The 14,948-nt window shown below is 33.6% G+C and overlaps 1 protein-coding gene and 1 pseudogene across 2 annotated transcripts in view; both read right to left on the bottom strand.

Moving 5' to 3' along the window:
• LOC307191681 (platelet glycoprotein 4-like) overlaps positions 1-14,948 on the bottom strand; it is a 100,143-nt pseudogene that overhangs the window by 56,578 nt on the left and 28,617 nt on the right. The window lies entirely within an intron of this gene.
• Positions 1-14,948, bottom strand: part of LOC307191471 (platelet glycoprotein 4-like) — a gene marked incomplete at both ends in the record, with an annotated part of 59,605 nt that overhangs the window by 41,744 nt on the left and 2,913 nt on the right. Inside the window, 1 exon segment of the mRNA XM_079931609.1 lies at positions 13,728-13,801. Within this exon segment, the coding sequence (XP_079787735.1) occupies positions 13,728-13,801 (74 nt within the window).

Genomic DNA, 14,948 nt, shown 5'->3' with positions numbered 1-14,948 from the left:
GGTCTCCATTTATTTCTGCTCTGTTTTTATTTCCTTCCTTCTGCTAACTTTGAACCTCATTTTTTTTTCCTTTTTCTAGTTCCTTGAAGTGTGAAGGTAGGTTGTTTGAGATTTTTCTTATTTCTTGAAGTAGGCATTTGTTATTATTTACTCCCTCTTAAAACTGCTTTTGCTGCATCCAGTAAGTTTTGGTATTTTGTATTTCCATTCTCGTTTGTCTCAAGATGTCTTTTGATTTCTCTTTTGTTTTACTTTCTGACCCATTGCTTGTTCAGTAGCACAGTAGCATGTTGGGGAATTGGCACATATTTGTGAATTTTCCAGTTTTCTTCTTGAAATTGATTTCTAATTTCATACCATTGTTGTAAAAGATGCTTGATATGATTTTAGTCTTCATAAAATTATTAAAATTTGTTTTGTGGTTTATCATATGATCTATTCTCGAGATCATGTGCCCTTGAGAAGAATGTGAATTCTGTTGCTTTGGGATGGAATGTTCTATATACACCTGTTAAGTATACACCTAAGTTAGGCAGTATACTGGCCTAACTTATTACAGGTTTTTGTTTTGTGGTTCCCATGAGTCTTACATACAACAGCATTATAACATACCTATAAAGGTTCACATATAACAACATATTTATAACAGTCTATATTAAGCTGATAACTGCTTAAGTTTGAACACATTTTAAAGCTCTACATTTTTACTCTCCTCACTGGCTTTATGTTTTTGATGTCAGATTTATGTCTTTATCTTGTATATCCCTTAAGTAATTATTGTAGCTACAGTTATTTTTACTACTTTTGACTTTCAACCTTTATACTACCTTCAGTAAATATTTACCTTTACCAGTGGGGTTCATATTTTCATAAGTTTTTTTGTTACTAGTTAGCACCCGTTTTTCATTTAAAAAATTTCTTTAACATTTCTTGTAAGACTGGTTTAGTGATAATTTATTCTTTTGACTTTTTTTTCAGTCTATTTATTTTTTTCTGGTTTTATTTTTATTTTTATTCTTTTATTGAAGTATAGTTGATTTACCAATGTTTCACATTACCTCTAAGTGATTCAGTTATACACAAACATACACACATACGTATATATATAAATTCTTTTCAGATTCTTTTTCATTTTAGGTTATTACAAGACATTGAATATAGTTGCTTGTGCTATACAGTAGGTCCTTGTTTTTTAATCTATTTTATGTATAGTATTGTGTATCTGTTAATCTCAAATTCCCAGTTTATTCCTCCCCACCCCTTTCCACTTTGGTCATTATAAGTTTGTTTTCTATGTCTGTGAGTCTATTTCTGTTTTGTAAATAAGTTTATTTGTATAATTTCTTTGATTCCACATGTGGTATCTTATGGTATTTGTCTTTCTCTGTCTGATTTACTTCCCTTAGTATGATAATCTCTAGGTCCATCCATGTTGCTGCAGATGGCATTATTTCATTCTTTTTTATGACTGAATAATATTTCATGGTGTGTGTGTGTGTGTTTATCTTCTTTCTCCATTCATCTGTCAGTGGACATTTAGGTGGCTTCTATGTCTTAGCTATGATAAATAGTGCTGCCATGAACATTGGGCTATCAGAAACACATATTGTTTCTGATTAGAGTTTTTGTCTTTTCCAGATATATGTCCGGGAGTGGGATTGCTGGATCATATGGTAATTCTATTTTTAGTTTTCTGAGGAACCTCCATACTGTTTTCCACAGTAGCTGCACCAACTTACATGCTGACCAACAATGTAGGAGGGTTCCCTTTTCTCCACACTCTTTCCAGCATTTATTATTTGTAGACTTTTTAATGATGTCCATTCTGACTGGTGTGAGGTGGTACCTCAGTGTAATTTTGATTTGCATTTATCTAATAATTAACGATGTTGAACATCTTTTCATCTGGATGTTGGCCATTTGAATGTCATATTTGGTGAAATGTCTGTATAGGTCTTCTGTGCATTTTTTGATTGTTTTTTTCTGTTTTTGTTTTGATATTGAGCTGTATAAGCTGTTTATATTTTGGAATTTAAGCCCTTGTCAGTCACATCGTTTGTAAATATTTTCTCCTAGTCCATGGTTTGTCTTTTCCTTTTGTTTATGGCTTTCTTTGCTATGCAAATGCTTTTAAGTTTAATTGGGTCCCATTTTTTTACTTTTGTTTTTGTTTCCATTACTCTAGGAGATGGATCCACAAACAATTGCCATGATTTATGTCAAAGTTTGATCTGCCTATGTTTTCCTTGAGGAGCTTTATAGATTCTGATGTAACATTTAGCTCTTTAACCCATTTTGAATTTATTTTTGTATATGGTGTTATAGAATGATCTAATTTCATTCTTTTATATGTAACTGTCCAGTTTTCCAAGCACTACATGTTGAAGAAACTGTCTTTTCTCCATTGTATATTCTTGCCTCCTTTTTTTGTAGAGTAATTGACCATAATTGCGTGGATTTATATCTGTGCTCTCTATCCTGCTCCACTGATCTATGTGTCTGGTGCCAGTACCATACTGTTTTAATGACTGTAGCTTTGTAATATAGTGTGAAGTCAGGGAGCATGGTTTCTCCAGCTCAGTTCTTCTTTCTCAAGATTATTTTAGCTATTCGGGGTCTTTTGTGTTTCCATGAAAATTTCAAAATCTTTTGTTCCAGTTGTGTGAAAAATGCTATAGGTAATTTGATAGAATTAATCTATCAAATTGAATTGAATTACATTGAATCTTAGATTGTTTTGGGTAGTATGGTCATTTTAAGAGTGTTGGTTCTTCCAATCTAGGAATAAGGTATATCTTTCCATCTGTTTGTGTGGTATTCAGTTTCTTTCATTGATGTCTTATATTTTCCAAGCATAGGTCTTTGCCCTCCTTAGCTAGTTTTATTCTTAGATATTTTATTCTTTATGATGTGATAGTAAATGGGATTGTTTTCTTAATTTCTCTTTCTGCTATTTCATTGTTAGTGTATAGAAATGCAGCAGACTTCTGTATATTAATTTTGTATCCTGCAGCTTTACTGAATTCATTGATGTGCTCTAGTAGTTTTCTGGAGGCAGCTTTAGGATTTTCTAAGTAGAGTATTATATCATCTGCAAATTACTCCTTTAGGTTTTTCTTGTCTGTGAACTTTTTATCTCTTTCACCTCTGAATGATAACTTTTTCAGGTAGAATATTCTTAGTTGGAAATTTTTTTTTTCTTTCAGTGCTTTGAATATATCATGGTTATCCCTTCAGGCCTGCAAAGTTTCTGCTGAAAATTCTGCTGATGGTCTTATGGGGGTTCTGTTGTATGGAACAAGGTGTTTCTCTCTTGCTGCTTTTAAGATTCTCTCCTTGTCTTTTACTTTTAATATTTTAATTAAAATATGTCTTGATCAGCATCTTTTTGGATTCATCTTTTTTGGAGCTCTCTTTATACATGGATTTGGATGTCTGTGTCCTTCCCCAAATTAGGCAAGTTTTCAGTCATTATTTCTTCAAATAAGGTATGTGCTCCTTTCTTTCTCTCTTCTCCTTTTGGGACTACTGTAATGCAAATGTTAGTCTACTTGATGTTGTCCTATAAGTTCCTTTAACTGTCTTCAGTTTTTTTTTCATTCTTTTTTCTTTTTGGTATTCTGATGGGTAAGTTCCACTGCCCTGTCTTTGAGTTCACAGATCCTTTCTTCTGCTTTGTCTATTTTGATGTTAAATTTTCCTTAGTGTATTTTTAATTATTGTATTCTTCAGCTCTGTGACTTTTATTTTGTACTTTCTTACATTTTCTATGTGTTGAAGTTCTCATTGTGTTCTCCTGAGTTAAAGGAGCATCTTTATGATCATTACTTTGAACTCTTTATCAGGTAAATTACTTATCTCCATTTCATGAAGATTTTTTCTGAGGTTCTATCTTGTTCTTTTGGGGGGAACATATTCCTTTATTTTGCTTTTTTCTCTGTGCTGATTTCTGTGCATGAGATGTAATAGCCCTCCTTCTCAGTCTTAAAGGAGGGGTCTTGTGTAGGAAATGAACCATATCATTCATCTGTGCCCTAGCTCTTGGTTTTCTCTGACACATTTGTGATTGTTCAAGCAGCCTATTTTATTTTTAATAGCTCAAAGTAGTTGCACGTGTGCAAGACCTGTCAGCATCCCAAATAGGAGGAACTCACCAAGGACTTAGATTCAGGCTGATTGGAAGCTCTTAAATTATGCTGCAGCTCTTAAATTATGCAGATTTATACTGTCTGGTGGGATCATAGTTTTATGCCAATTTGGCCTCCAAAACCAAGTGTTCTGGAGATGTGCTCTGAATGGAAGTTGCAAAAATCAGGGCTCCAGACAAGTAAAATAGTTCTTTTCTGGAAGTTATCAGTGAGCTATAGTGAGGCAGAGGGAGAAAACTGAGCTGGTGTTCACCAGCCTATGTTCCCTGAGAGGATGTCCATAGGACTCAGGTCCTATGCCCCTCAGGTCAAAGATCCAGGGCAAGCAAATACGCCTCTATCACAGAAAGAATGGGAGTGTTTCAGTCTCTTGTTTGTGCAGTGTCCTCGGCATGGTAGTCTGCCAAGAACTGTCACTCTGATTGTTAGAGTCCCAAGAGACTCAGGAGCACAAGGCCCTCTGGCCTCTAGAGCCAGGTGAGGGGTATCCCCTGGGAATCATCCTCTAAACCCAGGGCATCAGGTATAAAAACTGAATTATTAAATTCATGTAAAACTCCATTATGGAAGATAGTGGTTTTTCTTAGCACTGCAGAGGGAGAGTGTGAAATCGGCATCTTCTGGCTGGAATGAGGCAGAGGAGGTGCATAAGCATGGTGCTCATGGAGGGAGGGGGAGGTGGCACCCACCTGCTGGAACAGGGCAGAGGAAGAGTGTGAAGATGGTGTCACCAGCCTCTGTCCCACAAAAGTATGCCAGCAGGCGCCTATATGTGTACTAAATGAGATGCCTGCACCTCAGTCTGACATTTTAAAGTTAGCAAATGAGCCTCTTTCATATACAGTCTGGGTGCCTCTTGTTCTGCTGCTTCTGTACCTAGCCCTGGGGGAGGTGAGCCTGAGCATGTGAGCCCTTTAGCAGAGTCATTTCTCAGTTTTTCTGTGCCCTTGTGGGTCTCTTGGAATTGATCAGCTAGTTTTTAGTTTATTCAGAGAAAATTGTTCCTTATGCTGCTGTAGATTTGAACTGTGTGTGGGAGAAGGTGAGTTCAGGATCTTCCTATGTTGCCATCTTCAACTGGAACCAGAGCTAAATATTCAGTAATAACACAGCAAATATAAATAATACAGAAAAATAACACATTTCAGCAAGAAATTATTTGTAGAAGAAATTTCTGAATCCTAGTGACTCAACTGCCCACTGAGTTGGTTACTCCACTGATACCCCTCCTTATACTTCTAGAAACATGCTACATGTGTGCTGGTGGCAGGCTGGGGTGGGAAGGGAATGGGGATGGGCAAAAGGAAGTCGCTGATGATCAATACAGATAATTCTCACAATCTTATAGGACCTTTAATTTTAAATGATTATTCAGATATCTATGGAAAAATGTGCAACACTAACGTATGTTAATATTTCAAAAAAGTTTCAGAAGAAAGAAAATTTTTAGAATCCTGCTCCCTGGTCTCTATCAAAATCTGAAGATATTTAATACTTTCTCACAATCCAGATTTCTATTTTAAGACAGTTCCTCAGACGTCTCCAATAACTAAAATTCTTCTCTTTAATATTTAGGAGGTGGAGTTTATAAAACGACCCACCACTTATTTCCTATCCTTTCATGTAGACCCATCTTTTCATAATGACCATAGTCCTCAACTATGTAGACTGATTCTGGGGAATATCTCCAGTGTTAATATCTCTTACTTGCCCTGACCTATCTGCTACTTTACATGCAGTAAATATGAATATTTGTCATGAATATTGTCAAGCAGATCAAAGAACACATTCTAGAAAATTTAGAGAGTATAAAGTTAGTACTATCTCACCCTCTACTCTGCCATATAGATAGTTCTACTACCATCTGAAAATAGCATTTACAAGTTCAACAGTCAAATGACAAAACTTAGTAGAATATTTATAGCAAATTTTAAAGTCTGATGGATTTCTTCTCATCTCAGTATGCTTACATAGCTTCGTTCTCTTAAGTTATTCTGCTGATATATCAAACTATTACCAGCAACAGGTCAAATAAAACTATTACACAGTGGTCCAATTTCAGTATGACTTAAATCAGGGCTTTTTCAATTTCTTGCGTATAGAAATCGCTTTGGTATCCTGTTAAACTACAGATTCTGATTCAGTAGATCTGGGTTAGCATCTGAGATTCTGCATTTTTAACAAGTTCACAGGTTATGCTGAGGCACCCGACTCAGATTTCACACAATTAAAGAAACAAAACTTTAAAACATTTATGTTTTCCTAGGTATGTCACAGTTCTCCTTCATGAGTGTGTAGAATGGAACATTTCTGAAGTATGTACACATAAGCTTACTAGCATCTGAGAACAGTTGGGAAAAGAAAATGGGAGTTAATATGTCAATAACTCATAGACAAAAACAGCTAATATACAATTATAGTAGCAATATCAAACAATATTGAAGTCAAGCACATTCAAAAATTATAAATGAAAAGCAAATCATTTATCTAAGAAAGTTTTTATTTTCACAAATATTTAAAAATGTAGCTTCCTTTGAGCCAGGAAAGGAAGAAGCAGAGTATGCCTATATGTATTTGATACAGATATTCAGCACTGACTCATTCTTAGTTCATTAGCTCAGCTCACTGCAAATAACTCAGAAAAACAATCATAGGTAGTTCTGTTAGTGTATGCAGAAAAGGGTAAGGGACAGTGATCGTTTAAGTGGAGTGAGTGGAGTGGTTATTTAGAGTTGTAGACGGGCCAGAAAAGGCAGACAAAGAGAGAGCAGCCACAGTGTCTCTAATACATTGAACTTCAACCGGAAACACTGAACTGACAGGTGGAACACAGCTGCAACAAACTCGAGCTCCAAAGATAATTAATGTGTAGCTCAGACATTGAAAATGGGTTAAGATTGACAGATTATTTCACATGTAAAAATCCAAATACAAATATCCAGCACTTTCACAAGAACAAATTTTCAGGGATAACCAATTTGCCTTATTAGTACATTTTTTTTCCTGAAATGATACCCCCTTTTCTTCTCTTTTTCTGAGAACTGAAAACTGTATAGCTCTTTTCATGTACTTGTCAGCAACAGTAAGCCTTCACCCGTTTTAAGATGCTATAGATTCTCTAACTTATGTTAACTCTTTTGCATATGCTATACATTTTCAAACTTAAGTTTTGAACAACTATAGTTTTGTGGTGATTAAACATACCTTGGAATGAAAATGTGCCACTTTACAAAATGGTGCAAGTTTTCTATGGAATAAAACATACAAATTCATTCACATGTACAATGACACTTTCTCTAAGTCAAACAAGTCACGTTTAACACATTCCCAAAAGCGCCCACTCCCAATTCAGTATACGCACATGCACACGGAAACACACACACATCCAAATCCATTTTTTATATGAAAAATCTATCTCCCATTTATTAAATGAAGTATTATTTTTTTCTACTGGGTATTTTTAATGTATTTCACTTATCTTTGAGTATGAATTATCCTTCCTCATACATAATATATAGAATTTAGAGAAAACATGGTGAGGAATGGTAAAGATTAGAATATGCATATATTTAGTTATAGACACATAAATCAAAGCCTTTTTCCTGATATCTATATACTATGAGATGCATTTTTGTATGAAGATTTAAAATTGATTGGTTATACAGTTCTGCCATGAGGTGGATATGTAATTTCTCAACCAATTCTTCTGAACAGTTTCTACTTTACATCATTCAGCCCTACTTAGTTTAAGATTTAAAGAAGTATCCTTTATATTCCTCCTAGATCAACATGTCCACAAATATCCTAATATGGCGAAAGTAGACTCAAGTATCAGAAGAGGATGTTTAGGATTTCATATGTCCATATCTTAGGGGGATACTTTTTTTCTGTTCCCAATAAATGAGAGGACATTATTACATCAGTATGTTTTGAGTATCTTCAAGATTTTCCAACAATCCTTCCAAACTGGTGGTATCTTAGTTTGGGGTTTTCAGTATTTACCCTGGCTGCTAGCATGAGGAGATTAATTATTCTTGATTTTAGTATCTAGACAAACCAGTTACTAATAATTTATCCTAGAAACCTCTGTGTGTAAACATAGGCAGAATGTGATCCATCTTCTCTTTCTATGGGGGGCCTTTTTAGGGGGCCTAGTGCTCTCTGCCATAAGTGAACCCCTGCTAAAGAAAGCAGGGTTACCTAACAATATGTCTTCTAATAAAAAGGAAATATACTTCATAGTCTAGAATTTAAATACTGTAACTCTAAAGCATGACCAAGTATCTTTTTATTTCCTTTTCCCCCAACTGGCTCAAAAAATTAGCAAAGGAAAAAGTAGTCAAGATTGAATTCAGAAATGTTTCATGAGGAAATATAGATGCATAAAGAAATAAAAATTCAGATAGAATTCATCGGTCAGAAAACCAGAGTAAATGTTTTGTGATACAACAGGAACTGGACAAAAGCACAGGAATTTAAGGAGCAACATTTTTTAATGTTTGAAACCAGTCTTTCTGAGGCGACTATGAAAGCAAGAATTATTACAACAAATAACTATGAATGGACATTCTACTCTTTGTAATCTCCCACACAATAATTTCTTTATTATCATTTACATCTCTTAATACTAGCACAGCATTCTGAAGTTGCCAAGCATAAGTTATATGCAACTGAGTGAAAAGATCAAAATCTACTCAGATTTCCAGAAGAGCTGCAGAATGTGGAAAATGACAAAGTCCCTAAACATGTGCATTTGCATTATCACTGACAAAAATGTGAGCCATATTGTTATAAAGAGCGTGGTGATAAGGCTTGCTCATGCTGTGTGAAGGATTTAATAGAGAAAGAAAATTAAATAATGTTTAATAAATGGTTCATAGGCCAGTCATTTAGTTTCCATTCTTAAATGTCTTTCAAAATAGTTGATACTCATGAAATGCAATGTCCTGACAGTCCTGGGGTCTTTGTATTGCAGGGGCACTGATGAGGGTAGTGATGTTTTCCCTTTGATGAGGAAGACAAGAGTTCAGGGTCCAGGATTTGTTTAGAACATCCACCCATCTGCTGAATTTAGCAAACTGGAACCAATCAGTGAATCAGTACCAAATAAAAATAACTGGATCATGCTGAAGCCACATCTGTAGAAACTGAAATCCATTCCATTGTGAACATGTTGAATTTTAAAAGGTGCTGTTTTATTCAAAGTATGGATTTTAATGACATCTTAATAATCCTTTAGAAATGTGCTGCTTCTCAGTACAAAAAAAAAAAAAAAGTGCCACCAGTTCTTCAACTATAAGATAAGGTGTGTTTTGCAAACATAAAGCATATTAAATCTTTATTTTGTAGGTCGATATTAAGAAAGATCCTGATGTAGCTGGTGCATAAATGTAAAGACTCATTTGCTTCCTGGAAAGCAGAAGAAAGGTAAGTACTTATCAAAAACTCGTGGAAAAATAAAACAGGTAATATTCAAATTCTAATTACTGCAGATCTCATGTTTTCTAGTAATTAGCCCAGTTTCTCAAGCTGCAGAGAAAAATTCTCTGATGAACTTCATGGATAAGGCAATTATTTTCCCATTCCAGGATACATGGAAGGCTGCTTCCCAGCTCTCAAGAGCTGCGTGTGGCCAGATAAGGAGGGGTAGCTCGTTAAATCTGCTCTGGATGAACATTTCCACTCTTTGCTGTCCCTTCAGACCATCCTCCATTTAGCGGTGTATATACTACTACTTTCGAAAGGACTATTGGCTTATTCTCTTTGTGATCCATTGAGCAAAATCACACCTTAGCTCCACCTTTGCTTTACTCCCTCTTGTACATCCATCTCTTTATTTTTCAATTGTTTATAAATCTTCCCAAAGGCATAATTATTATAATATTCAAAACTGAAGCTTCTTTAAGGAAATCTATATCTGTAATTCTTCTAAATCTAGTAAATCAAGTAATCTACAGAGAACAGTGTTCTTCTCTATTTGTAAAGAAAAAAGACGTATCGTTGTGTAAAGAGCAGTAGCTTTTCCCTGTAACAGTCAGATGTTAAGCCAAACCAATATACTTGTTGACAAAGGCACTCTAGAAAGTTTTCAGTCTTTCACCTTAATAGAGCCATGTACAGACCCAAGATAATTGGCATTCAGGGCTCATTAAGCACTGATGAAATTGTTCATGTAATTTCAGTAGAGAACTATACAGAAAAAATTTATGACTCATACTTCATTTTGAAAAGCATATTTTCCCACTAGAAGAAGTTTTTGTTGTAATTTGGCTTATCAGTGGATGATCTTTTTGTCTATTGTATGTGTTCATATGAATTACTTTGTTTAATCATAACTTATTTGTTACTGGACTAATGACAGGTCTTAAAGGTGATGCAATATTTCCTTTATGTGTTATAATGTGAATATATTAGGTTAGCGTTTTGAATACCTATTCAAATGGATTGTAGGCAGAATTATTCAGTCCTCTTTTGAGTGAATAGTGACAGAAATAATCAGAACAAAAAATGGAGTTGCCTTCCTAGTCTCAAGCTCTCAATTTCATATCCAAAAAAATATTGTCCAAAAATTCCACTTCATTTTTCTTCATCTTCAGTTTGACTGATTCACACTGTGAAAATGGACAATTTTGCACAGTTTAAATTTATAACTTTCTGGGATGACTCCATAAGATAGAATGGATGCTAATGAATCCCTGATTATTGGAAACTCATGAAATATTATTACGGATTAGTTGTGATAAATCATGTAAAATATTTAGCATGATTTTGGCACATAATAAAAGCTCAGTAATTATCAGTGGCAGTTCCAGAATTTCTACATGACAGGTTACAGTCAACAGGCTGATTGGAAGTAGAACAAGAAGACTTTTGTTTTGAAGTTGTGATTTTTTCATACCAAGTATATTGCTTTTATTTTGATTGTGTTTATTTTTTGAGGTTCCTGGGAAGGGAGGGGGGACAGAAACTATGGGTAAGTGACAAATTCCCCCCCTACCCCCCACAGGCCATACCTATGCCAAGTATGATTAGTAAAGAAAGGCTTAGGGAAGATAGGGTCAGGCATTCATTCCTCTATGTACAAGGGGGCTTGTGCAGTAATACCTAAAACACAGAGGCCTGAAACACCTCTACAGTTTTGTCAAAACTCAAATCTGTCTACATTTAGCTGATTTTCCTGTAAACTCTGAGTAATTTGGTTTTACTGTGTGAACATTTTTGTCTTCTGTTTTCTTGTATTGTTGTATTCAGTTCTAGCTCCTGAATTGTAATAATTCATCAGGGCTTCCACACTAAACATCTAGAGTGCACACTGTGATTTTGGACAGCATGACTATATGCAACAATCCTGTTTCTATATTAATATGCTATCTTCATTTAAAAATAGCATATTTTTACCTAATTTTAGTTCTACCATTGATTGAGTTTTCATTTCTCATTAATTTCTAGCTTATTTAATTTTCCTTTTTATTTTCTTTTCCCTTGTAAATTCTAATTTCCCCAAATAGCTACCATTTTCAGTTTTACATAAACTTTCCTGGTCATTGATCTATTAAATTAATTATTTGTAATTTTAAAATAATTAACTAGCTAGAAATAATTAGGAAAAGAAAAGTTAGTACATATATAGCTTTTGTGCAACATTCTAACTTTGAAAGGTGACAATTTCATATTTTAGCCCATTCCTCCAATAATAAAGATGAAATATAGTGATCTGCTTGATATTAGTAGGCCTTATTACTCATTCAGGTTTCATTTATGTTTAATTTACATTTAGTATCTCAAAACTTCGAGGATGTATTAACAATGATAGTTGGCCAGACATGTCCAGAAATATTTGCAGCCTAATTTATAACTCCTGTTTGATAAAATGGAAACAGTAATATATAAACTAACATTACTGAAGCCATATATATATTTTGTTATATACTTACTTATTCTACACTCTTCAATCTGCATGCACAGTATGAAATCATAAAAGCAGTAAACATCACCACACCAACACTGATTAAGATCATTTCTACCAGGCCAAGGAGTTCTATTTTTCCAGTCACTTGATTTCTGAACATTTCTGCCTTCTCATCACCGATTGTGCCAGTCTGTAATCAAGTTAACAATTAGCATTATTTCAGTTGATTAGTGGAGCAAATTACTCAAAACTCTCCATTTATGTATCACTCTTTTTTCGAAACACTGCATAGATGTTAGTCATCTTTATCTATAAGAAAAGACAGTGTAATTCCCTTTTCATGTCAAAGAAGGCAGTAAATGCCAAGGTAGAATATTTAGAGAGAGAAATATAATCTTCCTTTGAAACATGTTATGTAGCCCTCTCCAATACACTGACTTCATTGATCTATACAAAGGTCTTACTGAAATATTTTCCAGTTTTCCAAAGGATGTTTCCTAGTGACAGAGGGAAATTGGAAAGGCCAACAGTTTCTTTCCTCTGAAGACTTCTGTAGTGCATTTCCTCATTCTGTGGCTAATCAATTCTGTGATTTGTACTAAAAATATCTTGTTAGGCACTCGGATAGACTGCAGACACCTACTCTTAGCTGGTCTTTATAAGTTTGGTTTGCTTTTATTAGCACTACAGTATTCACATTGAGTTACTTGGAGTTACGTGTATGTATGACTCTTTCCTAACACAAGCACTATGACAAGAAAAAGTGTTTACTAGTTGTATTATGAAAATAATGTAAAATTATAGGAAGTACTTCATCCTTCTGAAATAAAAACACTGAAAACTAACATAAACCTGATATTTCTGTGTGGCTTCGTTCTCTCAGAATAATTAATTATATAATTAATAATATATAAATTCACCTATATAGGTAATGGAAACACATACAACTTCAAATTCTATACATATGTATTCAATTTTCAAACACTAAAAGCTGTTTCTATATACAAGGAAGTTTACAGTTTTTGGTGACTAAGAGATAAGAATACTAACCTCATTAAGCCAAAGAACAGGCACCATATAATTCTGCTTCAGACCCTTTAATGCTCTGTAATAAACATTGAAAATAATTATAACAATATATACTAATATAATACCCATATATAACAGAAATGTTAGTAATTACTAGTGTAAATAAATGTTCAGAAATTAGTTGCTCTTAAACTTGCTAAGTTCCTTGATTTTTGTTCCTTGTAATGAATCATTTAAATATTACTATGGCTGTTTATCAGACATCTTTCACTCTTATAAATCTTTCTAATACATATTTCTAATTAGATTGACTTTTTCTAAGCATGTATTTTCCCTTTCGACAATTTATACCCAGGAAACTAAAATTGAATTTTAGAAACAATTGTCCTGGAAATATTTGGACAGCTAGCAAAATGAGAAACGCCATCATACACTAATTCCAGAATATGTGTAAATACAATTTCAATACACACTAGATATAATTCTAAATTACAGATGAAAGTTATAAACAGTAATTATTTCATGATATTAAGTCAAAGAAAAGTTGAAATTTTATATTATTTCCACTTAATTTCATACATATACTCACTTTCTGGCAAGAAAATACTAAAAATCATAATGAACCTGTTCAAGAGACTCACCCAATGCTTTTTCCTGGCTTAACCAGTACATTGATCTGCAGGCGTTTTGCAAATTGTAAAGTGAATCCAGTTATCTAAAAAGAGAACAAACTAAAATAATTACCAACTTCCTTTAAATAATTCATTTATAATATCTAAAACTTATTTTTACTGTTATATAGAACCTAAGGGGAAACTGTAGTACTTGAAACTTGTGAAATTTATTAAATAATTAATTAGACATATTAAATATTATGTACATAACTCTTCATAATTACATTTTATGTGTATATGCATGTGTGTATACAGACCTATACACACATGTATATATGCACACACACACAATTTCTTTGCCCAACCTACTGTCAAGGTGATATTTATCTGAATTGGTTTTGGGGAATCAACAACAACAGCAGTGAAACTTAGAACTCATATAGTCAATTTAAATCCCAAATTATATACGGTCAAATATATATTCAGTCAGAACCCATGTGTCATCAGTATAATTATAATACTTCTATCATTAGTTAAAATTACATGTGACTACTAAAATTCTGGCATGTCTGGCACAAACGTGCCATGTCTGGCACGTTTAACTTTTGAAGAGGAGAATATTAAAATAAATTAAAAGTTGAAACTGTTACACTATAGGAAATTTAATAGATTTTTCCTGACGCTAAGTATAATAGATCTTGCCTCAAATGCGCATATACCCATAAAATCTTTTAATCCCTCATGATCTACAGTGTCCCTTCATATAAGCAATACTTACAGTTAAGTATAAAATGACAGTAAAATTGTAATTTATACCAAATTGTTTTAAGCCAATTAGAATCATACCCATCATTACTATCCCTGACCTACAAACAATTAAAAAGGATTATAAAGTTCCATATGCTGAAAAAACTAAAATAGAATTACCTCGACATTTCATAAGCAACAACAGGAAGAAACCAATGAGATTTTCCTTGAAATAAAAGTAGGTAATTATATACACATTACTCTATATAAAATAGATAACCAACAAGGACCTACTATGTAGCACAGGGAACTATACTCAGTATTTTGTAATAACCTATAAGGGAAAAAAAATCTGAAAAAAATACATATAAATATAACTAAATCACTTTGCTGTACACCTGAAATTAACACAACATTGTAAATCAACTATACTTCAATAAAAAATTTTAAGTAATTTGTCAAGATTGTGATGCAGTAAATATCATCAATAAATGTGATTGA

Source organism: Stenella coeruleoalba (genome assembly GCF_951394435.1).
Source record: "Stenella coeruleoalba genome assembly, chromosome: 9".
Taxonomy (NCBI): Eukaryota; Metazoa; Chordata; class Mammalia; order Artiodactyla; family Delphinidae; genus Stenella; species Stenella coeruleoalba.
This window is presented reverse-complemented; position numbering and strand designations above follow the sequence as displayed.